This window comes from Cydia strobilella, chromosome Z (assembly GCF_947568885.1).
Source record: "Cydia strobilella chromosome Z, ilCydStro3.1, whole genome shotgun sequence".
Classification (NCBI taxonomy): domain Eukaryota; kingdom Metazoa; phylum Arthropoda; class Insecta; order Lepidoptera; family Tortricidae; genus Cydia; species Cydia strobilella.
In genome coordinates, this window is record NC_086068.1 from 22,017,703 (window position 1) to 22,045,601 (window position 27,899).

Genomic DNA, 27,899 nt, shown 5'->3' on the forward strand with positions numbered 1-27,899 from the left:
AAAATGCTCCAATTTTATGACAAATGTCCTATTATTAAAAAAACGCACATTTTGCAATTTTAAGTTAGTATTTTCATTTGTAAGCGTGGTATTTCAAGCAGGTTTAGCGAGAGTAATATCCCATGTTATTCCCTAGGGAGTATTTTTTTGGCATTTGGTTGTTTCATGTATTTACCTAAGGTTGTTATATGTTTTCATCACACTTGCTCATAAAGCATGGTATATAGGTATTTCACGCAGGTTTAGCTTGAGTAACACGGACCGTGCGCGTTTGAGAGTCGGCCACCTAACCTCAAGGCAATAATAGTGTAATATTTACAATAGTTTGATGAAGAAAGCAATAAAAGGTTTTAAAAAATGTATTATACAGGGTGGGCCAGTAATAAATGCATTTAATTTTTTTTTAATACATAATCAATTTTTGTTTTTAAATAAAAATTATAATTAGAATTTGGGATAAAGAAATAAATTTTACGTTTTAAAAATTAAATCATCAAGATGTCGTCCGTAGCGGTTGCGGCACTCTTCCAGTCTTGCTTGTAAATTTTTAAAGACTTTCGTTAGAAGTTGCGGAGATATTGATTGGATTTCTTGACGAATATTCTCCTTTAATTCTGCTGTGGTTGTCGGATTATTGGAGTACACTTTACTCTTCAAGTAACCCCACAAAAAGAAGTCTGCCGAAGTTAAGTCAGGGCTCCTGGGAGGCCAAGCAATGTCACCTCGCCTCGATATCAATTTTTGAGGAAACATTTCACGCAAAACTTCCAGGGTCACGTTACTTGTATGGCAGGTGGCCCCGTCTTGCTGTAACCATGTGTTGTTGTTGTAACCATACGATTCGTGAAGTCTTGTTAAGTCCTTCAAAATCCGCAACCGCTACGGACGACACCTTGATGATTTAATTTTGAAAACGTAAAATTTATTTCTTTATCCCAAATTGTAATTATAATTTTTATTTAAAAACAGCAAAATTGATTTTTTTTTTTTTAATGCATTTATCACTGGCCCACCCTGTAGTATAGGTATTTCTGGATGTTCCAATCGTAGGACAATCAATATAAACTGAATAATGTAAAATTTTATAGCATTTCACAAATAGCGCTATTTTGCCTTGGGTATGTGAAAACGGACAAGTGCGAGTCGGACTCGCCCACCGAGGGTTCCGTACTTTTTAGTATTTGTGGTTATAGCGACAACAGAAATACATCATCTGTGAAAAATTCAACTGTCTCAAAATCACGGTTCATGAGATAGAGCCTGGTGTGGTGACAGACAGACGGACAGCGGAGTCTTAGTAATAGGGTACCGTTTTTACCCTATGGATAAATGCAGTAAACAAGATGTGTGTTTATTTTTTAACGTCACATTAGTATATAAATTCTATTTCAGATCCGGCCTGCGCCACGAGAGACCTGGAGGGCTTGGTCACTTTTTCTTTGGTATACCTATGACATCTATTTCGATAAGAGATCATTTATTTCATCCGCATTTAAAATGACATTCTATACATGAATTTAGCCTAAATCTTGATATACTTGAGGTAGTATAAAGGTTGAGCGGAATCGACACAACATCGTATACGGGCATTTAAGTAACTATAATCGCCAGGATATCATGAATCCTATATAATTCGCAGAAAAAATATAATTTTAATTGTTGAGTGACGTAACCAAGGTGGGTATATAAATTGAGTTGAGATGTATGAATGATTATGAAGGCTACGAGTATATATTATACACATACCCCCTTGGGCTTAGCAGCATGTGTAGGGGTCCCGCTCCCGCTAGCCATGGGCGACGCGTCGCCGTCGCCCTCCTTCTCACAGCTGGAGTCACTGGACGGGCTGTCATGCGACACTGGCTTGTACGGTGGGATGGTCTTCACGTTTCCGCCCTTTTTCTGCACAGTCAACCATTTCGGTTCTAACTTATCCCGAATGAAAATGTAGTCTAACTTGCGCGCGGACTTGTATGATCGGATCGTACCTCAACACCAGGTTTTACGCTACTCGCTACTAATACGGTACTACTAGTGGTAATAACGTAGTGCGTGTCCAAGCATCGTATACAGGATAAATAGTCGCTTAAAATTGATATGAAGAGCGTAGTCTATTGGCTAGTTGAGTTTGGTTAGGCGGTCTAGTTTTTCGTTTATAATCTGGTTTCCCGTTGTATTAGTACAAACTTGTAGCTTTGCGATGATGGTGACATCATAATTGAGAAACGAACTGTGCGGTTGCCGGTTATGTGATTTACAATATGTGTCTACATGTAAGTCTTCAAGTTCTTGTAATATACATATTATTTACATTTTACATTCGAGTAGTGAAAACGTTGAATCAGAAATATTTTATTCAACTCCTCTCTTTTAGTAATTCATTTCGCCTTATTTACGCAAACACGACCTGGCATTTCTAAATATTTTTTGCTTTTATATGGAAGATGAGAATCAATACGAATAAATTTTATATTAAAGGAAAAACTGGAAAAAATTACGCTTCCAGCAGGACTTGAATCCGCAAATTCTGCAATCCGTGCATTGCTCTAAGCAATTGAGTTACGGAAGCCTACCAGAACCTCGCAAATTTTTCCATTCCTTCCCACGTATAAACGTGTATACACGCCTTTTGGGGTGGCGTAAAGCGACATCTAGCGAAAGACGATTATCTTTTAACGGCACCGGAGTTTCAAGTTGTATTGAGAAATCACTAGTAGGTAACAATGTGCTAACCCATACCAAAACCAATTTTTTAACAAGCAAGCAAGGTTGCGGGTTCAAGTCCTGCCGGAAGCGTAAATTGTTCATTATTTTCCTTTAATTTAAAATTTGTAGTATCGCTCGCAGAAGTATCTGCTTGTAAAAAATTGGTTCATTACGAATAGGTATTTAGGAAAATAAGGCAATATGAATTGCCAGCATCATATATATAGGCCAAGTTCGGGAAAGTATAGCCAGCAGCAGAAATAGCTAAATATATGTAATGCTGTCGACTGTACACAGCAACACGGTTAAAACGGTTACTGAATACTTACCAGCTTACTGTAATGGTGTTGGCAGTAGCCACAATATTTGACGTTGTCCAGGTAGTTGCCGGCCTCCTCGCAGAGCAGGCCCAGGCTCTGAGCGCAAGTCACGTGGAACTGCTGTTTGCACCCTACCAAATACACCTTGTTTTGAAATTAAGTGCCTTCAGAATTAAAAGGAACATAAATTACTATTCCCTTCCCTTTCATTCTGATAACAATTATACAGTTCTGCCTTTTTACAACAAGATGTAGAACTGTATAATTTAGGGCTTGTTAAGGTGTCAAATGACTGCCACAAGAGTAGGTAATATCTGCTTACCAGATTTGTTACACTGCATACACGCGCCAGCAGTAGCTCTATGAGTTTTTCCAGATTCTTGACAAATATAGCAATTCTGAAATTATAAAAAATCGACAAGAGTAGGTACAGTACATACAAAACCAAGACCAGGAATGAAATAGATGCAAAGGCACAACGAAGCCAGTGCAGTTATAACTACCTTATTGTATCTCTCGGGCGGAATCAGTCTTAAAACAATTGGCTCCATAGACGTGACATTGCCGAATCGGACCTCGGGTATGTAAAGTGCACAGACAACATGAGCCCAGCCTCCAGTATCGGCTCGTTTGAGAGCACCAGATTTAGAGGGACACAGCTCGCATCGCTAAAATCACACGAAGGTATCATTACTGTTATCATATCACACTATTCTTATCACTTATTTATTACTGTTTGTTATTTACCACTTTCCCTTTGGTTTCTGGACTCTCGCATTTTCTACAGTACCATGGGCCAGTTGGCACTGTCACTATACCGTAGCACGCTAGAAAATAAAACTTTTCACATGTATATTTTACAAAGGAACCTAACAAACCTTTTATTTCAAACTATGGAGTATCGAGAACCGATGTATGTATATTATTTGGTTTAAAGTTTTATACGAAAAAAGAAAGAGCCTTATTGTTAATTGCATATGTATTAATGTGTATCATAATTACTTAAGTTCTTAAAATATTGGGTTGATATGCATTTACACATTCATAGTAGCCACCACCGACCTATGAGGTTTTAGCTATGCGCCTTAATATACTGACCCTACACGACATTTTAGTCATACTTGTTATGGCCATTTTTTGCCCGGATGCTGCACTTCATGATAAAAGCAAGCCGCTTTGCACAGTGCTAGTAGGGACCAAACTGAGTGATTTGACCCGCAGCAGCGCAAGTTTCACCCCTTAGGAACAGAGATGGCGCCACTTCTTTAAAAAATATTTCAAAAAATTCTACAAGCTAAACCAATGAACCGATTTAAATGTTTAATATCTCAAATGAAAGCTCATTATATACATTACTTTCAAAAAAATACTCAAAAAATATATACTGATTATTTTCGACAAAAAACGGCATCTTAAGTTTTTTTTTTTACTCGATTGATAGTTTTTACTTGGTTTCTCAAAAAAAATGTATGGAACATGAATAACTTAATGCATGTATATATTACTGAATAAATAACAAGTATTATAAAAAAAGACCGACACCGATACCTCTCATACTTCACGAAATATAAAAGTTTTAATGTGAGTATAAATTTCTTCAAAATATATTTCAAAAAATTCTACAAGCTTAACTATTTGACCGATTTCAATATTTAATATCTCAAATAAAAGCTCATTTCTTATAGAAAAATACTCATAAAACATATACTGAACCCTTTTGGCAAAAAATGGCATCTTAAGTTTTTTTTCTTACTCGATTGATAGTTTTTACTTGATTTCTTAACAAAAATATTATGGAACATGAATAGTTTAATAAATATATATATAGTACTGAGTATATAAAAGTATTACAAAAAAACCCGACACCGATACCTTTCATTCTTCACGAAATATTTAAGTCCAATTATGCACGTTCTTACAAATAAATCCTTTAAAAGAAATCTTCAATCGCAGTAAGTGCACTGATTTTAATATGACATGTGTCATATGAAAAGATATCACCCAATTTATTTTAATAAATTAAAATTTATAAATAAAAACTGAAAAAAGTTTTTTCCTGGTGGTGAATTACAAAAAAATATAACAAATCTAAAATTAGGAATTATTTTTATTTAAAGTGACTACATTTGTAAACGAAAAACTTAAATGTCCTCTTCGGGTTCTTAGTTCATATTTCATATTTATTTATTGCAACCATGGTTTTATAGGTATTACAAATTCTTGGTAGTTCCACATGGACCCCGTGGGGGCATAGCAATATTACATGCATACTTAGAATGTAATCTTAAATCTATGTGTATAATATAAAAGTAGGTCAATTTAGTAGTTTCTATACATATAAGCCGAATTGAATCAGATAATTGTCAGTGTATTAAATACAAAAATAAACGGGCAACTAATTATTATTAGGTGATGTCAAATTATATGGTTCACCGGTAGATGTAAAATTGAAAAAGAAAAGTCGTTTTGTTAAGTACTCATACCATTCCAATACTACAAAATTACTGATCATACATGAACTGGTTGCTGTCGATTACTGTTGAATTATTTTTGTGCCTAGTTGATAACCATTAAACCTACAATTTTGTGCCAGACCTATAATTAGTGGTCAGCATGCAAAATAACCCTGGATTGAAAATTACATTAACTTACTTTTGATTTGTACAGCCACATTTGCATGATTTACTCTGGGCTGTGCATGGCCAGCTGACGCGACGACACCCACAATGCATAGTTTCGCAGCCAGATTTGCAGCCACAATGGTCCAAGAGGCTTAATTGAGACCAAATCGCTGTAACTGCCGACCATTCCGGAGTCCAACTCTCTTTTTCCTCAGTCCATCCCCAAAAAGATGGTATGGAAACTTCTGGTTTCACAGCGTTTCCCCATATATGGCCCTCTTGGTAAGCTGCTCGAAGTGCATGTTTATAAAGAGCAGCTGATGTAGGTGGTAGTTTTTTGTTTACAAATGTAGTCACTTTAAATAAAAATAATTTCTAATTTTAGATTTGTTATATTTTTTTGTAATTCAGCACCAGGAAAAAACTTTATTTAGTTTTATTTATTATTATTGTATTTATTAAAATAAATTGGGTGATTTCTTTTCATATGACACATTTCATATTAAAATCAGTGCACTTACTGCGGTTGAAGATTTCTTTTAAATAATTTATTTGTAAGAACGTGCATAATTGAACTTAAATATTTCGTGAAGAATGAAAGGTATCGGTGTCGGGTTTTTTTGTAATACTTTTATATACTCAGTACTATATATATATTTATTAAACTATTCATGTTCCATATTTTTTTTTATGAAATCAAGTAAAAACTATTAATTGAGTAAGAAAAAAAACTTAAGATGCCGTTTTTTGCCAAAAGTATTCAGTATATGTTTTTTGAATATTTTTATATTAGTAGTATATATAATGAGTTTTTATTTTCGATATTGAACATTAAAATCGGTAGAATAGTTTAGCTTGTAGAATTATTTGGAATATATCTTGAAGAAATTTACACTCACATTCAAACTTTCATATTTCGAGAAGTATGAGAGATATCGGTGTCGGGTTTTTTTTATAATACTTTTTATTTATTCAGTAATATATACATGCATAAAACTATTCATATTCCATACAATTTTTTTGAGAAATCAAGTAAAAACTATCAATCGAGTAAAAAAACAAACTTAAAATTCCCGTTTTTATCAAAAGTATTGAGTATATATTTTTTGAGTATTTTTTTAAACGTAATGTATATAATGCGCTTTCATTTGAGATATTAAACATTTAAATCGGTTCATTGGTTTAGCTTGTAGAATTTTTTGAAATATTTTTTAAAGAAGTGGCGCCATCTCTGTTCCTAAGGGGTGAAACTGCCGCTGCTGCGGGTCAAATCGCTCAGTTTGGTCCCTACTATCACTGTGCAAAGCGGCTTGCTTTTATCATGAAGTGCAGCATTTTGTTCATAACAAGTATGACTATTATACACCGTGCCCTTTCGATTCGAATACACTTTAACATTTTTTTTTACATAAACATCATTCAGACAGTTTTATCATATCATAACAATTTGAAATGTATATTTTCACATACAAATTACAATATTTATATAATATTTAGCTAACGTCGTTGTTCGCTTTAAGTTCACGGTGAAACAGGTCCGGGAGCCTACAGCCTACTATCTTAAAACTACTTAAGGGCTATCGTCTTAGTGCAATTTTTGCGGCGTTGAAACCGTTTAGAATTAAGCGCAACCTAGTTTATTATACTACTATTAGAAGATACAAGGAGACATTCTTATTAGAAGACCGGAAGAGATTTGGTCGCTCGCGATCAGCAAGAAAATGGATAGGGCCGTGAAAATCGTGAGAGCGTGTCCGCCGGAAAAAAACACTGTTCAATCTGAAAATTATCTGCAGACTTCAAGATTTCAAGGGAATCCGTCCGTACACAACATCCTGAGAGCAGGCCTCGGATGTCACACATACAAGAAACGACAACTAAACGGTATTTCCGAAGCGACATAGAAAAAAAGACTAGATCGATCAAGCACTATGCTTTCTTGGCACGCGGGGGATGAAATCGTTTTTTCGGACGAAAAACTTTTTATTGAAGCAACCTCACAATGCTCAAAACGACCGTTTGTGGGCCGCAAACATACAAGACATTCCAGATAATCAGAGGAATGAGCCAATAATCCAAACTGCACCATCCAGTGATGGTTTGGGGAGCAATTTGTTAGCGGGGTAAACTTACTTTAGTAATATTTATCGACAAAGGGGTAATAAAACAGAAGTCTTGTGAAAAAAAGTTGTCTCCAAATATAATAATGTTAGAGAACGACTAAGTAGTAAGTACTATTGTTTTCAACAAGACGGAGCTCCATTCCACAACGCAAGCTCAGTTCAAGCGTGGCGTCAGGCGAATTAAACGGGTTGCTTGCCAAAAAATGAATGGCCCCCAAGTTCTTCAGAGTTATGATTCTGATTCTGACGATATTGACGATATATAATTTTGTATTTAGATTTAAGAAATATATTTACAGAAAGTTACAAAAAATTTGGACAAAAAAACCGGCCAAGTGCGAGTCGGACTCGCGCACCAAGGGTTCCGTACATTACACAATTTAAACAATGTTTTTTATGTGAAACGTGAGTGAAAGGTAAATTGACGTATTAAAAAAAAAACTACTTACTAGATCAAACTAATTTTCGGTGGAAGTTTGCATGGTAATGTACATCATATATATTTTTTAGTTTTATCATTGTCTTATTTTAGAAGTTACAGGGACACACACACACACACACACATTTTACCACTTTGGAAGTGTCTCTCGCGCAAACTATTTAGTTTAGAAAAAAATTATATTAAAACCCTCAATATCATTTTTGAAGACCTATCCAATACCCCACACGTATGGGTTTGATGAAAAAAATATATTTTGAGTTTCAGTTCTAAGTATGGGGAACCCCCAAACTTTATTGTTTTTTTTTTCTATTTTTGTGTGAAAATCTTAATGCGGTTCACAGAATACATCTACTTACCAAGTTTCAACAGTATAGTTCTTATAGTTTCGGAAAAAAGTGGCTGTGACATACGGACGGACAGACAGACAGACACAGACATGACGAATCCATAAGGGTTACGTTTTTTGCCATTTGGCTACGGAACCCTAAAAAAGAGGAATGCATTGTTTTTTACTCTTACTTACGCAACTTCTAACACTGATTTCGCAATGAAAATGGAGATTATATTTTTTTGCCATTTTTCCCATAATCAGCAAACAATTACTGTAACACATATATTAATTTTCGTAAAAAGACTGAGTATACATGCATTGCAACTTCTCTGGGAAAAAGAGCAACGATCAAGCAGCGCCGACTATCCAAGGTACATCATTAAACCAAGTAGAGGAATTCAAGTACTTGGGATCCATAGTCAACATCAAAGCAAACACGGCGAATGATATATATCCAATAGAATCAAAACTGGCTCCCTCAAGTGGAGATAGCTCTCCGGCGTTCTCTGCGATGCAAAAATACCCATTAAGACCAAGGGTTCCGTGTAAAAGCGAGCGGTCAGGCCGGCCTTGCTATATGGATCCGAGTGCTGGGGAGTTCGAAAGCACGAACAACAAAAAATGCATGTCACCGAAACGAAAATGCTGCGATGGGCTGGTGGTGTAACCAGACTAGACAGGATCCAAAATAGATACATCAGGGGGTCGTTCAAAGTAGCCAAAATACCGCAAAAAATGTAAGAAAACTGCCTGTGCTGGTCCGGCCCCGTAATGCCCCGCAATGAAGACCACATGACTCGAGAGGTACTGGCCATAGAAGAAGGCAAAAGAGGCAGAGGACGCCCACCAACCACCTGGATGCAGACAGTCCAAAAAGATTTGCTGGCGACGTGCTTCACGCCAGAAATGACGCAAAACCGCCAAGATTGGCGAAAAAGTATCAGGAGGGATGACCCCGAACCGAATAGGGATAAAGGCCAGGGGATTAGACATGCGCGAAACAGTGCTCCAAAAAGTAATGCTATATCACATCACTTTTTCGAAAACGTAATAGTACACTGAGATATCACATCACTCATCACTCGAAACATGACCCGAACGTGAAACAGCGCTCCGGCGCGCGCGTGATGGTCAAATTACAGCATCTCCTACATTACGCAGCGCATTACAGCACTCTAGTGACTAGCGCGTCTCGTACCTATCCGTAATCCGTATCGCCGATCGATTTATTTAATTTATTACGCGTTGCGTTTTGTCACCTCTATGTGAAAGATTTTTTGTTAATTCTTATAAATCATAAAATATGCATAATTTATTATTATTTGCATACAATTGATATGACACTGATACAGGTATGTAATTAATTATGTATGTAAGTTTTGCAGGTAGATATACCATACCTGCATTCAAATTGATTTCCCTTCATACTTTACCAAAATAAAATGGAACTCCAGGCTTAGGATTGGCAAACTTCTATAATTATTTTACTGTTATTTACAATTCCATTTAAGGTGGTTCGACTAGGTTACCCAAAGCTTAAACCCCGCTAGATGGCGTCACTTTCGCAAATTTTTAGGTTTTATTTTTTTGTGGAATAGTGTTGGTATATGTATACTTAAAAGTATGTTTAGCGCACTCTTTACATAAATATTAAACTATTATAATAATCATTGAATACTTCATTGTGCAAAAACCACCTTTAATGTCGACAGAGTGTTTCTGTCATGCTATTTCCTACTATTACTCACACATGCAAACAGTGTTTCCGTGATGCTTGTAGTAGACAATTTCATGCAGTGTAAGTATGCTGCAATGGCGTTGCGGTATGTTCGTGGAAATACGTGCAAGAGGATTCGGGTTCGAGACTGATACGACAGGGGTACTTTTTTTTGTCCTTTTTGTGTTATCTTGTCTTTCTTATACCTTTTCTTCTTCGAATTCTTGTCCGATTCCGATATAACCGAAATATATTTCAGTGATATCGGAAACGGCTCTAACGATTTCGATGAAATTTGCTGTAAGGGGTTCGATCTAGCTAGGTCATATCTCTGGGAAAACAAGCATTTTTGAGTTTTTACTTATGTTTTCCGAGCAAAGCTCGGTCTCCCAGATATTCAGTATTGTTAATAAATTAGTTTATTAACGTTTTATAAAAATATGTGACGTTTTGAATTAAAAGGACATTGTCGGTTGTCGATTAGGTTGAAAGTAAAGGGCCATAATTATGTACTGTAAAACGTTGTACAATACACATGCGAAATAGTAGATTGTGTTACAAGGGAGCAAAATAACATATTTACGGCGAGGGCGTGTATTGAATCCTAAACGAAGCGAAGGATTCTATAATTGAATCCCGAGAGTAACGAGGGATTCTAAAGTAGAATCCTGAGCGTAGTGAGGGATTCAAGTGTGTTACGCCCAAGATGGAAATAATTTTGCTACCATGTGACACATACTGCTTTTCACATCACCTATGAGGTAATTATGATGTTTGAAAATATTATTTAAGCTAAAAAAATAAAGAGCAAATTTTTTTTAAATAGTGTCCTAGAATAGAAAAGTGTTACTTTGATCCCTCCTAGCAGGGAAGAAAAGTGCCACTTTGATCCCTCCTAGCAAGGAAGAAAAACCCCTTTTTCGAATTGGTGATGTGAAAAGGTAATTCGCAACGCGTGTCGATTAAAACACTTCCTTCGGTCGTGTTTTAATTTATCGCCACTCGTTGCCAATTTCCTACTTTTCCCACTTGTATCGTAATGACTAATAATAAAGTAGTAATTGTAAAATAAAATTAAAACTTTTTATATTTTTTTTTTTTGGATTCAAGTACAGTGAGTAACAACATTGCATGGCGGATATTTATCATGTTTATTTATATTATATATTTCTTGATATTTTGGCCGGTCTTGCAAGACCGGTCGTTGTGGAGATCCCTGGGGAGGCCTATGTCCAGCAGTGGATGTCTTGTTGGTGTAGATGGATTCACACAACAAATGAAATAACATTTTTTTTCATATTTGTTATCCGTAGTTGTCCCTGTACCTGAAAGAAAAATAATATCATGATAGCACAAAATCTCTAATGTTATAGGATGAAAGATGATGCAACAATATGGATTCTAATAAAGTTATCATTTACTTACCTAGTAATAATTGTGTTTTTCATTCATAGACAAAATTCCATAATTTTCAACCCCAGGAAATGTTTTATTTTACTTTATTGCAGTAAGGATGTCCTGATTTTTTCTGGCTAATGAAGGAAACATTTTATTTCCAAGAATGCCTCTTCATTTTGCACAAGACCTAAAAAAAACCTAGAGTTAGTGACACATTGACTACTCGGCAACCAAAACAGTAATAATTACATTATATAGGTATTGTTCACTGCTTATTATCCTACCATTACGGAAGAAGTGAGAATTATTTTCTAAAAAGATCGGCACGAGAAAATTACAATGTACAATGAAGGAGTGAAACTGTACCTTACGAAACTTCACCATCATGAATTCCGCTTCAATTGAGTCTAAATTTTCCTGGATTTTCGCGGACCAGAACACCGATGATTTTTGTAACTTGATTTAGACGTTGCTATCATTTTCAATTTATACAAACAAATTGATAACTCACAATAAACATGACCCTATGTGTCAGTGTCAACACTGTCAACAAAAAATGCACTAAACATGACGGCACTGCAAATCCTGCCAGGTCGGCCAGGCAACGTCGCCAACGTCATAGAGTGGTAACGCCGCACGCAACGCATTTGTACACGACATTTGTGACACACACATACGTAAAATTGATGAAAAAATTACGTTGATTTATGTATGATTTCTGTATGAAACAAAGTTTTTCTATTAATTTAGCGCAAACGAATATTCGAAAGTAGATAAATGAGCAAATAGTTGTGTAGTAATAGTGTGTAGTGCCTTAATTAAAGCAGATTGAATTTTGTATGAAAATCGAACCACCTTAAGTATATTTATAATTTAGTTCAAACAGTCTATATATACACAAATCTAATTTCTACACTCAGTCTCGGTACGGTACGCACGAATTCACAATTAAATTAAAGGATAAACAAGTAACTCGTACTTAGTTTGCCGCGAACCGCTAAAGTCAACCAAACATTTCATAACAATATTAAAAAACGGTTTTGTTTTCGTCACATTCAAAATCTCAAACAAATTACTTGATTTAGCCGCATCCTTCTCGTACTATAAGAAAACATTATAAGCTCTACGCGGACGCACTAGAGTTTTAAATTTATTGCAGATGCAGAAAATCATATTCGTAAGAATATTAGTGAAATTTGCGACAACTTAAACGCAATCGGCCGAGCGGCCCGACCCGAAGTCTTCCGTAGATAGCCGAAAGAATCGCAGAGCGAGAGCGCGCGATCACTGAGTGCGAGTGCGAGCGAGATAACAAAGCATGGCTTGGCAAACAACCAACTGTGATGACACTATTGCAATTGGCATTATACATTACGCGCACTGTGTATAGAGTTGAACTGACCATTCATATCGGCGCGTCAATCTATTGAATTTATCTGGAATTGAAACCATTACGCGCGCTTCGGCGCGGGGCGTTCGGCTCGCGTGATGAGTGATACATGAAGTAATGGTTGATTTTTCCGTGTGATACGTAATGGCATATTACGCGTTCGAGAGATATCTCATTTGTGATATTACGAGCATTACTTACACATGTCTACAGGGGATTGATTGATATATGAACGCGAAAATCCAGGAAAATTCAGACTCAATTGAAGCGGAATTCATGATGGTGAAGTTTCGTAAGGTACAGTTTCACTCCTTCATTGTACATTGTAATTTTCTCGTGCCGATCTTTTTAGAAAATAATTCTCACTTCTTCCGTAATGGTAGGATAATAAGCAGTGAACAATACCGATATAATGTAATTATTACTGTTTTGGTTGCCGAGTAGTCAATGTGTCACTAACTCTAGGTTTTTTTTAGGTCTTGTGCAAAATGAAGAGGCATTCTTGGAAATAAAATGTTTTCCTTCATTAGCCAGAAAAAATCAGGACATCCTTACTGCAATAAAGTAAAATAAAACATTTCCTGGGGTTGAAAATTATGGAATTTTGTCTATGAATGAAAAACACAATTATTACTAGGTAAGTAAATGATAACTTTATTAGAATCCATATTGTTGCATCATCTTTCATCCTATAATAACATTAGAGATTTTGTGCTATCATGATATTATTTTTCTTTCAGGTACAGGGACAACTACGGATAACAAATATGAAAAAAAATGTTATTTCATTTGTTGTGTGAATCCATCTACACCAACAAGACATCCACTGCTGGACATAGGCCTCCCCAGGGATCTCCACAACGACCGGTCTTGCAAGACCGGCCAAAATATCAAGAAATATATAATATAAATAAACATGATAAATATCCGCCATGCAATGTTGTTACTCACTGTACTTGAATCCAAAAAAAATAAAAATATAAAAAGTTTTAATTTTATTTTACAATTACTACTTTATTATTAGTCATTACGATACAAGTGGGAAAAGTAGGAAATTGGCAACGAGTGGCGATAAATTAAAACACGACCGAAGGAAGTGTTTTAATCGACACGCGTTGCGAATTACCTTTTCACATCACCAATTCGAAAAAGGGGTTTTTCTTCCTTGCTAGGAGGGATCAAAGTGGCACTTTTCTTCCCTGCTAGGAGGGATCAAAGTAACACTTTTCTATTCTAGGACACTATTTAAAAAAAATTTGCTCTTTATTTTTTTAGCTTAAATAATATTTTCAAACATCATAATTACCTCATAGGTGATGTGAAAAGCAGTATGTGTCACATGGTAGCAAAATTATTTCCATCTTGGGCGTAACACACTTGAATCCCTCACTACGCTCAGGATTCTACTTTAGAATCCCTCGTTACTCTCGGGATTCAATTATAGAATCCTTCGCTTCGTTTAGGATTCAATACACGCCCTCGCCGTAAATATGTTATTTTGCTCCCTTGTAACACAATCTACTATTTCGCATGTGTATTGTACAACGTTTTACAGTACATAATTATGGCCCTTTACTTTCAACCTAATCGACAACCGACAATGTCCTTTTAATTCAAAACGTCACATATTTTTATAAAACGTTAATAAACTAATTTATTAACAATACTGAATATCTGGGAGACCGAGCTTTGCTCGGAAAACATAAGTAAAAACTCAAAAATGCTTGTTTTCCCAGAGATATGACCTAGCTAGATCGAACCCCTTACAGCAAATTTCATCGAAATCGTTAGAGCCGTTTCCGATATCACTGAAATATATTTCGGTTATATCGGAATCGGACAAGAATTCGAAGAAGAAAAGGTATAAGAAAGACAAGATAACACAAAAAGGACAAAAAAAAGTACCCCTGTCGTATCAGTCTCGAACCCGAATCCTCTTGCACGTATTTCCACGAACATACCGCAACGCCATTGCAGCATACTTACACTGCATGAAATTGTCTACTACAAGCATCACGGAAACACTGTTTGCATGTGTGAGTAATAGTAGGAAATAGCATGACAGAAACACTCTGTCGACATTAAAGGTGGTTTTTGCACAATGAAGTATTCAATGATTATTATAATAGTTTAATATTTATGTAAAGAGTGCGCTAAACATACTTTTAAGTATACATATACCAACACTATTCCACAAAAAAATAAAACCTAAAAATTTGCGAAAGTGACGCCATCTAGCGGGGTTTAAGCTTTGGGTAACCTAGTCGAACCACCTTAAATGGAATTGTAAATAACAGTAAAATAATTATAGAAGTTTGCCAATCCTAAGCCTGGAGTTCCATTTTATTTTGGTAAAGTATGAAGGGAAATCAATTTGAATGCAGGTATGGTATATCTACCTGCAAAACTTACATACATAATTAATTACATACCTGTATCAGTGTCATATCAATTGTATGCAAATAATAATAAATTATGCATATTTTATGATTTATAAGAATTAACAAAAAATCTTTCACATAGAGGTGACAAAACGCAACGCGTAATAAATTAAATAAATCGATCGGCGATACGGATTACGGATAGGTACGAGACGCGCTAGTCACTAGAGTGCTGTAATGCGCTGCGTAATGTAGGAGATGCTGTAATTTGACCATCACGCGCGCGCCGGAGCGCTGTTTCACGTTCGGGTCATGTTTCGAGTGATGAGTGATGTGATATCTCAGTGTACTATTACGTTTTCGAAAAAGTGATGTGATATAGCATTACTTTTTGGAGCACTGTTTCGCGCATGTCTAATATATTGATTTGGAGCAAAAATAAAAAATCATGTATTTAAGGGTTAAAACACTTCACAACACACTTAGGCCAGGAAATGAATGCCCAAAAAAATTTGGACTAGTTAGGAGGTGAACATATCAAAAGTCCCCGGCCGTAACCCTGGTGCTGGGGGGGAGAGTGGGGTTTGAAGGTTCCATTTTTCGGTTTTTGGTTTATATCTCGGAAACTATGCGTCTGAACGACATGGCCACTTATACAAAATGAAAAGTGATTTAATTTGTTACAGAGTTTATTAAGTCAACTTGTATAGTTTTTGAGATATCACAAAAAACCGAAAAATGGAACCTTTAAACCCCACTCTCCCCCCAGCACCAGGGTTACGGCCGGGGACTTTTGATATGTTCACCTCCTAACTAGTCCAAAAAAAGCTACGAAGTCAGAAATTGTGTTCCTAGCATCTCCCTCTATACCTTCTTATTGCTTGGCCTAACTGCGCTTCAAATACGTAGGAGTCGTAGGACAAGCTAAGGCTAATTTAAACTTTTTCCTAATCGATGACTATTATTGACATGTTTAGTCCAATCCAAGCGCTCATAGCTCATACATAACTTTGCTGGTCTGTGGTAGCTACATATTAAAGAATAAGAGGTAACAACAAAATGGTAGATATTTTTTGCTAAATCAGAACCAACTTTGTTTCTATTCAGGCACATTCATCAAATAGGGATGAGCCCTGTAAAATTGTAGCAAATATGTCTTAAGTTGTAAAATTGTAGCAAATACTTCACTAAAAGACAAAGAAATCTCATTGACAAAGTAAAACGATTTCTATGAAGAAAAAATTCGAAGACTGGTTCAGATTCAGAGGCATATTTGTGGAATGCAAGCAAAGAATGACTTTATACCAGTGTATGAAACATACACTGATGTTACACTAGATGAACTTAACATAAAATACAGTAATATTGAGTTAGTGTTCTGTACCTTGATGAACTGCAACTGTGCATCCGTTCCCGTCGCAGTAGACCAACGGGTTGTCCGGCCAACCACGCTCGTCTGAGCACACACAGCATCCTCCTACCATCTCCTTCATATTGAACTCCGCATTATTATTTCAAAATCTGCAACAAGTTCATTACTGATGGTGCGCTTTCCTATTTAACATAGTCTCCAAGTGACTTAATGAGATAGGAAATGCATGTTAAAATGTGAACAAGAGCTAGAAAATAAGAAATGATTCATTCATGACATACCAATACCACTTAAAATAAACAATGTTTTTTTAAGGACGAATGATGACTATCCTAAAGGAGTAACTGGGTCACAAACTCTTTCGTTTGAACGTAACGTATGAATTAGTGTTAAGACGATAGTCACTCATTTGACCTTGGGCGTCTCAGCGTCTCTGTACCCGCACCCCGCATACTACGATCGTACGTGAATTTCGTCTCGGTACACCACAACGAGGTTCAAAGCAGCCCCGAGGCGCGCGGTTGGCGCTATACTCGTATTTGTGTAAATTGTGTATCTTTTGCAGATACTCGTATTTTGTCGTTCGAGTATGAGTAGATCATGCGTTTAGTGGAGGTCGTAAATTATAATAAAAATATATTCCCTTATGCATTATATTTTACAAGCTTCAATTAGTTAATTTGTGTTTTATCTGTTTCTTACAAATAAATACCTAGTCAATTCGACAGATTAAGATTTATAGCTAGAGCTTGGTATGTACTAAATTGAGGCGTAGAGTGTAATTATTTTAAAGTCATTTTTTTATCCGTAATAAATAAATATAAATAATGCCAGTAATAGTTAACTTATAAAATTAAGTACCTACTACCTAATCTACCTACATATAAAATTTTGGAAATTGTTACCTACCTATTGTTAAACTAGTATTATTTTTCGAAGTTCGAAGTTTTCCCAAACATTACGTGGGAATATCATCATCATTACAATACAAGCGCGCCACAACCAAATCAGCGCTCTGCAGTTATTTATTTTTTTGCCACAATAATTCCGATATAGTGGTTAACGGCTATGTATGATGAACCCCCGTGGACGTCAGCTGCCCCTCCGTTAGTGGGTTGAGGAATGGCAGCCAGCGACACACGCGAAAAAAAAATGGCATCGCCTCCCGCTTGATACTTTGTCAGATGGTAGTTTAGATGCTAATGTGAATTAAAAGTTAATATTTATTATTAATGTATTGTGTATTGTTTATTGTTAATGTTAATTATTTTTGTGTTGATTAAATAAATAAAAAATAAATAAAAAATGGTCAGCCGGTTGTATCTCGGTGGACCGTCAGCTGGTCACATGAACATGTAAAAAAAAACTTTTCAGTCATCGCATCCCATCCATTTCATATACTTTGTCAGATGGAGAACGGAGCGGCAGCTGACGTTCACGAGGGTTCATCATACATGGCCGTTAACCGCTATACGAGTTTTCGCCCGGGAGGCGATGACTGACGAAATTTGCGCCTGGCTCGCGGTCCATTAATAAGATTCTGACTGTTGACAAATGTCATCATTGCCGCACATTTTCGAACAAGTTGTCAAAAACACTGCCAATTATTAATACAGAATGTTTCTTTTTGTTGTCGATCATTGGAATTTTTTTAAATCTTTTGTTCTAAAGCCTGACCAGAAAAATATGATCATGCGCCATGTTGCGGAATTTCATTGGAACTAATTTCTTACACTGGCAATAATTTTAATGATAGGTTGTCACTGTTGTCAGTGTCATTGTGGCGGTTTACTTGATTAATGCTTAAGTGTTGAATATTAAATAATAAATGACAAAAATGCCCAAAACTACATAGTCCGGAGCGGAACATTGTTAATAATGTAAATACTAAACTGCTGGAAAAGAACAGTTCGGGAAATTAAATTATTTCACAACGAAACATTTCCAAATTACCATCAGAGCTGACAGGTAAACAAATCAAAATGTCATTATAGTCTGGTTATTACGACTTAGTTATTGTTGTGTTATAATGTTATACAAGCGAGGTAACACAGTAACAAAAATGAATTTGAGTTTGAAAAATATTTACTATGGGCTTTGGAGATGATCAATCTTGTTAATTGACAATGTAGCAGAACCTATGTAAGGTTACGGAATACCTAGTAACATGACCATCATCATCATCATGTGGCCTTTTGGTGATCCAATCTTGGATGTAGGCGTCTTCCCTTGAATGGAGTAACATGATAGACGAAACATTTTTTCAGCTATAGAGCTGAACTGAGCTGATGGTGTGGCTAAAAGTAGTCACACCATCTGGTATGTTACGACTAAATTAAATATATGTAAATTTATATAAATTTCTAGGTAAATCGGAGGCATCGATTACGCGGATTACGAGAGAAGGTTGTACCTCCTGAGGTTTTATGCAAACCAAAAATAAAAAAGAAGATGCAATTAAACGATATTGACCTATGTGGTGATACGTAAGAAAATAAAGCCTGACCAGGAATATATGATCATTGTCAAGAGGGCGCTATTATTCTCATTTATATGGCAACAGTTCAGTATAGTCTGAACAATGTGGATTGGCAACTCGTTTGACTTACATCTACTTTTATTCACCGTAATCAAAATCAGAACCCATTTATTTGGTGTCCACACTTTTTTTTTACAGTCGGTAGGTCGGTACTTCTTTTTTCCGTATAAAATTCATGTATTTTCTTACGTATCACACATAGGTCAAAATCGTCTAATTGCATCTTCTTGTTTATTTTTGGTTTGCATAAAACCTAGCTCAGGCGGTACAACCTTCTCTCGTAATCCGCGTAATCGATGCCTCCGATTTACCTAGAAATTTATATAAATTTACATATATGTATTTAATTTAGACGTAACATACCAGATGGTGTGACTACTATTAGCCACACCATCAACTCAGCTCAACTCTATAGATGAAAAAATATTTCATCTATCATGTTACTCCATTCTGGGAAGAGCCCTACATCCAAGATTGGATCACCAAAAGGCCACCATGATGATGATGATGGTCATGTTACTGGGTATATATTCCGTAACCTTACATAGGTTCTGCTACATTGTCAATTAACAAGATTGATCGTCTCCAAAGCCCATAATAGTAAATATTTTTCAAACTCATTTTTGTTACTGTGTTTCCTCGCTTGTATAACAAAACACTACAATAACTAAGTCGTAATAACCAGACTATAATGACATTTTGATTTGTTTACCTGTCAGCTCTGATGTTAATTTGAAAATGTTTCGTAGCGAAATAGTTTAATTTTCCGAACTGTTATTCTCCAGCAGTTTATTATTTACATTATTAACAATGTTCCGCTCCTGACTATGTATAGTTTTGGCCATATTTGTCATTTATTATTTTATATTCAAAACTTAAGCATTATTCAAGTTAACCGCCACAATGACATTGACAACAGTGACAACCTATCATTAAAATTATTGCCAGTGTAAGAAATTAGTTCCAATGAAATTCCGCAACATGGCGCATGATCACATACTTCTAGTCAGGCTTTACATGAATTATATACGGCAAAAAAAAGTACCGACTATATAAAAAAGTGTAGACCAAACCCATTTAGGGTTCTGATTTTGATTACGGTGAATAAAAGTAGATGTAAGTCAAACGAGTTGCCAATCCACATTGTTCAGACTATACTGAACTGTTGCCATATAAATGAGAATAATAGTAGCGCCCTCTTGACAATGATCATATATTCCTGGTCAGGCTTTAATTAAAAAAATATTAACGTTAGAGCATTCCTGAGAAGTAACCCTACGTGGGATTTCAGGGTTTGTCCAATGGCTAAGGTCACCCTGTATATATATATTTTTTTCATAATTTTTTTGTTTACCCATTTAGAAGAAATAGGCTGACAGTAACAGTATGTAAGTATATAGTTTCTGAATTAAAGAGGTATTATTTACCATTATAATAATTTACCACTTCCACGAAATGCAAGGTCTATTCGTATCTGAACAATAAATCATTTGTAAAATACGAACTAACTATTGCATTACAGCATAGGTATACATTAGGTACTCGTATTATTGTTGCGGTGGTAAGTAGTACGTTTGATTGTTTCCTTTACGACAGGCTGTTTTGGCCTTTTTACTAAACGGCTTAATCAATTGTGGGTCATTATTTATAAATAATTTATATTTGGACAAAGAGGATATAATAAGATAGAGCGGTACAGTAACTGTCATAGTAGATTTTGTAACCACAGTAAATACACTGCCATCTATCGACACACTTTAAAACTAAAAATGAAGATTTATAAAAATACGATAAAATGTATTTAAATATGGATAAATTATTTTTTTTATTTGCATTCATTATTTTTATGATTTTGACCCATGTTCTTTCACTGATATGCGTTAAAATTGTTAAATAACAAACGAAACCGTCAACGCCATCTATACGAGAGTAGGCCAAAACTAGTGGCGCCATCTGATCGAGAATCAAATTTTCGTGATTTTCGAGGCACGTTTTTTTCTTAGACTGTATCCATATGGATACAGTCTTTATTACTATATATATATCATATTATTACGGAGTTATATCTATCTCTGATAAGAGGAACATTACGACAGGTCGTTTTGCGACTAACTTTGCTTATATCTCCTAAACGGTTTATTCGATTAAAGTTATTTTTAAACTAAAATAAATCTTTTAACATTATGAAACGTTGCATTGCATTTGTAGTGTGCCTTGTCTACTTGTTTACACGTTCTACTTGTCTAATTCCTCTAAACGTACATTTTATAGGAAAATTAACTAATTAACAGGCACACTACAAATGCAATGCAACGTTTCATAATGTTAAAAGATTTATTTTAGTTTAAAAATAACTTTAATCGAATAAACCGTTTAGGAGATATAAGCAAAGTTAGTCGTAAAACGACCTGTCGTAATGTTCCTCTTATCAAAGATGGATATAACTCCGTAATAGATGGATACAGTCTAAGGAAAAAACGTGCCTCGAAAATCAAGAAAATTTGATTCTCGTTCAGAGGGCGCTACTACCTTTGGCCTACTGTCGTATAGATGGCGTTGACGGTTTCGTTTGTTATTTAACAATTTTAACGCATATCGGTGAAAGAACATGGGTCAAAATCATAAAAATAATTAATGCAAATTAAAAAATCATTTATCCATATTTAAATACATTTTATCGTATTTTTATAAATTTTCATTTTTAGTTTTAATGTGTGTCGACAGATGGCAGTGAATTTACTGGGGTTACAAAATTTACTATGACAGTACCGCTCTAGTATAAGTTACTCTATGCTCTTATGGACTCAAGTACATGTACCAAATGTAAATTGTTATATTGTTTTTTATTTTTAAGTCGTTTACCTGAATTTATATTTTTATTTTTCATTTGACATGTTTCTATAATTCAAACTATTTATGGATTGGTACTCTGTAAGTACTATATTACAATTGTTTTTATTTTTATTATTTATCAATTGTATGATTTGTTATTTGAATAATTTGACATGACTAAGATATTGTGATAGATCTATATATCATTGCATATTGACTCCTCCTAAACATAAGAATACTTATAAATTGTAATTGAATTATTTTTCTTTGTATCCGGTGATCGCTATAGGACAAGTAATTGCTTAATTGTATTCTCTTACATTAACAACGAACATTGTATTGCGAAATAAATAAACTAAACTAAACTATGGAGAAACTATAAGTCACAGGGAAAAAGTCAAAGTTAGGAATGTTGTACATAAAATGTAGATTCATATATATTTTTTTCATAATTTTTTGTTGAACCGTTAAGAAGATATATACTTTAGAAAGTAAGAGTTTATGGCCAAAAATAGCGACTAGCACCTTAAGCATCTTGCCAGAGGACATAAAAAAGGACTAAAGCCTATTTTGCTTGCTGGAACATTCTAAGCATGTTCAAACCTTTATAAACTGTGTGATTTGATGAGTCTTAGTGAAATGTACCTAAATCATTCACTACTATATTGTCTATAGGAAAGACAAAGAAGAGACAAGGTTTTTAAACATTTGTGACTCAACGGGATGTTTGTCCAATGGAGTAGGCCGGTCGAAATAATTAGCAGATGGCGCCAGCATAGCTTGCCCTGTCAATCCCTAGAATTGTGTCAATTTTTTTTTATACCACGTCGGTGGCAATCAAGCATACGGCCCGCCTGATGGTAAGCAGTTACCGTAGCCTATGGACGCCTGCAACTCCGGAGATATTACACGCGCGTTGCCGACCCTTTAAAAACCTGTACACTCCTTTTTTGAAGAACCCCATACTGTAGCCCCTCGGGAAAACCTCGGCAGGGAGCTCATTTCACAGCCGAAGCGTACGCGGGAGGAAATTCCTCTTAAACCGCACAGTACGCGACCATTTAGGTGCTAGGGTGTGAGGATGAACACCCTGCCGATGGCGAGCGGTGCGGTGATAGAAAGCGGCCGTTGACATCATGTCAAACAATTCTTCAGAGCACAGCCCATTGTACAAGCGGTAGAACACGCATAAGGAGGCGAAGTCTCTCCTTAGACTTAAAGGTTCAATACCGCTTGTGAGTTTGGGATCGTCGACGATTAGTACAGCGCGCCTTTGGACTGAGTCGAAGGGTCCAAGCTGGCATCCAGGTGCTCCTGCCCAAAGGTGACAGCAGTACTCCATATGGGGTGGTCTGACTTGCGATTTATATAGCAGCAGTCTTTGCCCCGGAGTAAAGTATCGCCGTGCTTTATTGAGCACACCCGAGTTTTTTGGATGCCAGATCAGCCTTCCCTTCCAGGTGGCTACGCTTATGCCCTGGATGCCAGCCCTTTAAACCAAATCTCATAGAAAAAGGGGTAAGCTATGATGGCGCCATCTCTGCAAACCTTTGACGGTTGCCAACCCCATTAAATCATAAAATAATAAGATATTTGAAAAATATCAGCACTTAGAATCTCTTCTTCCTCGCGTTATCCCGGCATTTTATGGGAGTCTAGGGTCCGCTTGACAACTAATTCCAAGAATTGACGTAAGCACTAGTTTTTACGAAAGCGACTGCCATCTGACCTTCCAACCTGGAGGGGAAACTAGGCCTTATTGGGATTAGTCCGGTTTCCTCACTATGTTTTCATGTTGATACCATAAATGACGAAAACGATACCAAACCCGGCCTAACAGCTTCACTGATGTAGATAAGCAAGATAAAAATGAGAGCCCTAAATAAACCTTCAAGAGCAGATATCTCAAAAACTACACAAGATATCGAAAAACTTGACTTAATAAAACTTGTAACAAATTAAATCTGTTTTCATTTTGTATAAGTGGCCAAGTCGCTCAGACGCATAGTTTCCGAGATATAATCGAAAAACCGAAAACTGTTACCCTCAAACCCCCCTCTCCCCCCCAGCACCAGGGTTACGGCCGGGGACTATTGATATGTTCACCTCCTAACTAGTCCAAACAAGCTACGAAGTCAAAAATTGTGTTCCATAACTTTTGTTGGGCATTCATTTCCTGGCCTATAGACTAAGTTTGCAAATTTTGTAATGCTGATATGAGTAAGATGAGACTTATTATATTAATTATATATACCTATTATTGTAATAATAATGCAACTTCAATATGCAATGAAGAAACTTTTACATGATTATCATAAAAACCGGACAAGTGCGAGTCGGACTCGCCCACCGAGGGTTCCCTACTTTTTACGGTTCCGTAGCCAAATGGCAAAAAACGGAACCCTTATGGATATGTCACAGCCACTTTTTTTCCGAAACTATAAGAACTATACTGTTGAAACTTGGTAAGTAGATGTATTCTGTGAACCGCATTAAGATTTTCATACAAAAATAGAATAGAACTGAAACTCAATTTTTTTTTTTTCATCAAACCCATACGTGTGGGGTATCTATGGATAGGTCTTCAAAAATGATATCGTGGTATCTAATAAAAAAAAAATTCTAAACTGAATAGTTTGCGCAAGAGACACTTCCAAAGTGGTAAAATGTGTGACCCCCCCCCCCCCCCCCCCCTGTAACTTCTAAAATATGAGAATGATAAAACAAAAAAATGATGTAGGTACATTACCATGCAAACTTCCACCGAAAATTGGTTTGAACGAGATCTAGTAAGTAGTTTTTTTTAATACGTCATAAATCTTAACCGCAATTTTCCTTTCACTCACGTTTCACATAAAAAATACATTGTTTAAATTGTGTAATGTACGGAACCCTCGGTGCGCGAGTCCGACTCGCACTTGGCCGTTTTATTCATTTATTAGTATTTGTTGTTATAGCGGCAACAGATATATGAAAAACGGCATCTGTGAAAATTTCAACTGTCTAGCTATCACGGTTCATGAGATACAGTCTGGTGACAGACAGACGGACAGTGGAGTCTTAGTAATAGGGTCCCGTTTTTACCCTTTGGGTATGGAACCCTAAAAATCATATTGGTTCTTATGTTTCCACTTTATGAAATAAAAATGACTTTCTTCTCAGTCAGTCTTATTTTTACCCTTTGACCATTAAGGATGCACATTAATGCACATAAAACTTGGAGGATTATGCATGGCTTCTGTAAACCATTACTCAAGACTTGGTGGCCAAAGGGTGAATAATTTACTTAGTAGACCTCAATTAGACATAAGGTGTATTCGGGTAATAAATGTCGATAGCCATAGGATAATAGGGGATATTACTGCAATGTTCTGACACCAGAGTGCAGCACTAGCCTTTTTAGTAAACCATAGAGAAACTTATACATACTGTACCTTTAACAGGGTTTTGAAAAGTTTTCAGAGAAAACAAAATATGATATTGATGCATCAAGGCGGTTTGTTTACAAAGGACCTACCGGGAAACGCGAATCGGAAATTTCGCTATCTGCCTCTTTATCGCTCAAATATGCACGAGTGACAGAGATGTTAGACAACGAAATTTCGATTTTCTATTCGCGATAGACCCTCTGATTGTGGTAGTGGCGCCCCCTACGCAGAGTTTCGCGTAATATTCCCTTTTCTGAAGAGGGACTATTAATTTCATCCGAGTTTCGGAATTCGACATACAAAATCACTTGAATACACCCTACATGAAACTTATGGGGCGAAATATATTAGTCAACACTTACACTGACAATGTTTAAACATACTAGTTTAATTTGTTTCATAAGTTTTCAACTATGAAAGATTGGAATTAGCAGAATCATTGCCAGTGAATGTGTTAATGTATATTCATACTTTCAACACTAGAATGTGTAACACTGAACATGCAGATAGACTTAGTTTTAAATATCATTGTGTGTGAACAGGTCAGAGTCAGTAGCATTGATTAGTTAATCTAAACAAATTCCCAAAATGACTAGTTAAAGTAGGAATTATACACATAAAAGATACCTACACTTCACCATATTTGTGCAAATATGGTGAAGTGTAAGTCCATACATGCATTTTGGTATGTTTATTACTAAAGAACAAAACCTAATTCTTATTAAACAAATATTGTGAAGTAGGTATTATAAGATAAAAACCATGAATTATTCCGGATGATTTCTGTTTATGAATGAAAAAACAATGGCATGAGATACACTCGCCTCAAATTGCATTTAACTCTCATTTCTCATTTGGATATCCTAGTTGGTTTGGTAGTGTAGTGACCGTGTCTAGTAAGTAAGTCTTGTATCTAAAAGATATCTTGGCTGATATAATGAAAGTTCTTCCAACAAGGGTAGGTAATTAGTTATTGACAGCCGCTGTGTCTTACTATTTAGTATAATTCTAAGGAGATGATTGTCTTTGAGACAAATTGCCAGGACAAAAGTGTTTGAAACATTTGATGATATCTAAGCATTTATTAATAAGTATTAGTAACCATACTTCCTAGAGAGTACAAGCTATGCTAATCTTTCTGTACTCATCTTTTGTTTTGTTAATTTATAAGTTTTTTTTGGTATTTCATATTTTTTAAATGTCATAACGATACCTAGCGCCGCAAAACTTTCAGTCCTATTTACGAGTTAATTTTCCTATAAAATGTACGTTTAGAGGAATTAGACAAGTAGAACGTGATTACAATATTCAGTCCTGGTATAATTTATCATAACAGGCTAGGAATAGGAAACCTTAAGTGTTGATAAATATAGACGGTTGATTTGATATCTTAGTATTATAATTATGATATTCATAATTCAAGTCACATTTCAAGAGCTCCATAACCAACAAGAAAAATCCCTACGTTGAGCTAATACATTTTGAAGTCAGATGGAGACCTAGGTATGTTATGAACACTAATGATATGATATACAGCTCCCATCTGATAGTTGCATATTTACCACAAGATTATTTATCCGTTCATGGTCGCAGAATATCAATATCCCGGTAATAACTCATTCATTCATCTTTACTTTTGTTTGATTATTGACAAGCGAATTCACCTCACCTGCTCCTAGCAATAATGATAAAATGAAGTCATAATGACACACAATCGAAACACATAAAATGATGTTTTCAGGACGCTGAATAATAAATGATTACATTTACTACTTTTAAGCAGTAATTTAGATTAGATTCTTTACACTCGCAGCCATTAATCCAAGCAAAGCGAAGTAGCATAGGTAAAAAAGTGCATTTTGTTTTGGATGCAAACCACAGATAACTATCAAACGTCGTGTTTAAGTAGACTCATCATCTTCCTCGCGTTGTCCCGTATTTTTGCTATGGTTCATGTGAGCCTGGGGTCCGCTATGCAAATAATCCCAAGAATTGGCATAGCATAGGCACTAATTTTTACTGCCATCTGATCTTCCAATCCAGAGGGGTAACTAGGCCTTATTGGGATTTGTTCGGTTTCTTCACGATGTTTGCAAGCGTCGAGACGAAGTCGTATTTAAGTAAAAAAGCTAAATGTCCCTCCACATTCATGCGCGAACGCGAGTGTAGTGTCAAGTTCGCTAGTGAGTGAAATCGACTCCACACTCGCGTTCGCGGCTTCGCGCCGTGTAGTCTAGAGCGCGCTTAAGCTATGCTCAATTATTTTTTATTAATATACGACACATGGAGACTATATAAA

The 27,899-nt window shown here is 35.9% G+C and overlaps 1 protein-coding gene and 1 long non-coding RNA gene across 8 annotated transcripts in view; one reads left to right on the forward strand and one right to left on the reverse strand.

The window, feature by feature from the left end:
* LOC134754500 (uncharacterized) overlaps positions 1 to 8,621 on the forward strand; it is a 92,458-nt gene extending 83,837 nt beyond the window's left edge. The window contains exon 2 of the long non-coding RNA XR_010128904.1: positions 8,187 to 8,621. This is a non-coding gene — a long non-coding RNA (uncharacterized LOC134754500). The remainder of the gene's footprint in view (positions 1 to 8,186) is intronic.
* Positions 1 to 27,500, reverse strand: part of LOC134754192 (protein AF-10) — a 168,543-nt gene extending 141,043 nt beyond the window's left edge. For 5 of the 7 annotated variants that reach the window (XM_063690335.1, XM_063690333.1, XM_063690332.1 and 2 more), the window contains exons 1-7: positions 27,163 to 27,499; positions 16,814 to 16,950; positions 3,774 to 3,853; positions 3,530 to 3,694; positions 3,349 to 3,424; positions 3,036 to 3,157; positions 1,747 to 1,902 (exon numbers count right to left, since the gene is read on the reverse strand). In XM_063690335.1, the coding sequence (XP_063546405.1) occupies positions 1,747 to 1,902; positions 3,036 to 3,157; positions 3,349 to 3,424; positions 3,530 to 3,694; positions 3,774 to 3,853; positions 16,814 to 16,922 (708 nt within the window). In that variant the 5' untranslated portion in view covers positions 16,923 to 16,950; positions 27,163 to 27,499. Of the gene's footprint in view, positions 1 to 1,746; positions 1,903 to 3,035; positions 3,158 to 3,348; positions 3,425 to 3,529; positions 3,695 to 3,773; positions 3,854 to 16,813; positions 16,951 to 27,162 lie in introns of all 7 variants that reach the window. The other 2 variants (XM_063690330.1, XM_063690334.1) reach the window with 2 other exon arrangements.
* Positions 27,501 to 27,899: the final 399 nt, after the last annotated feature.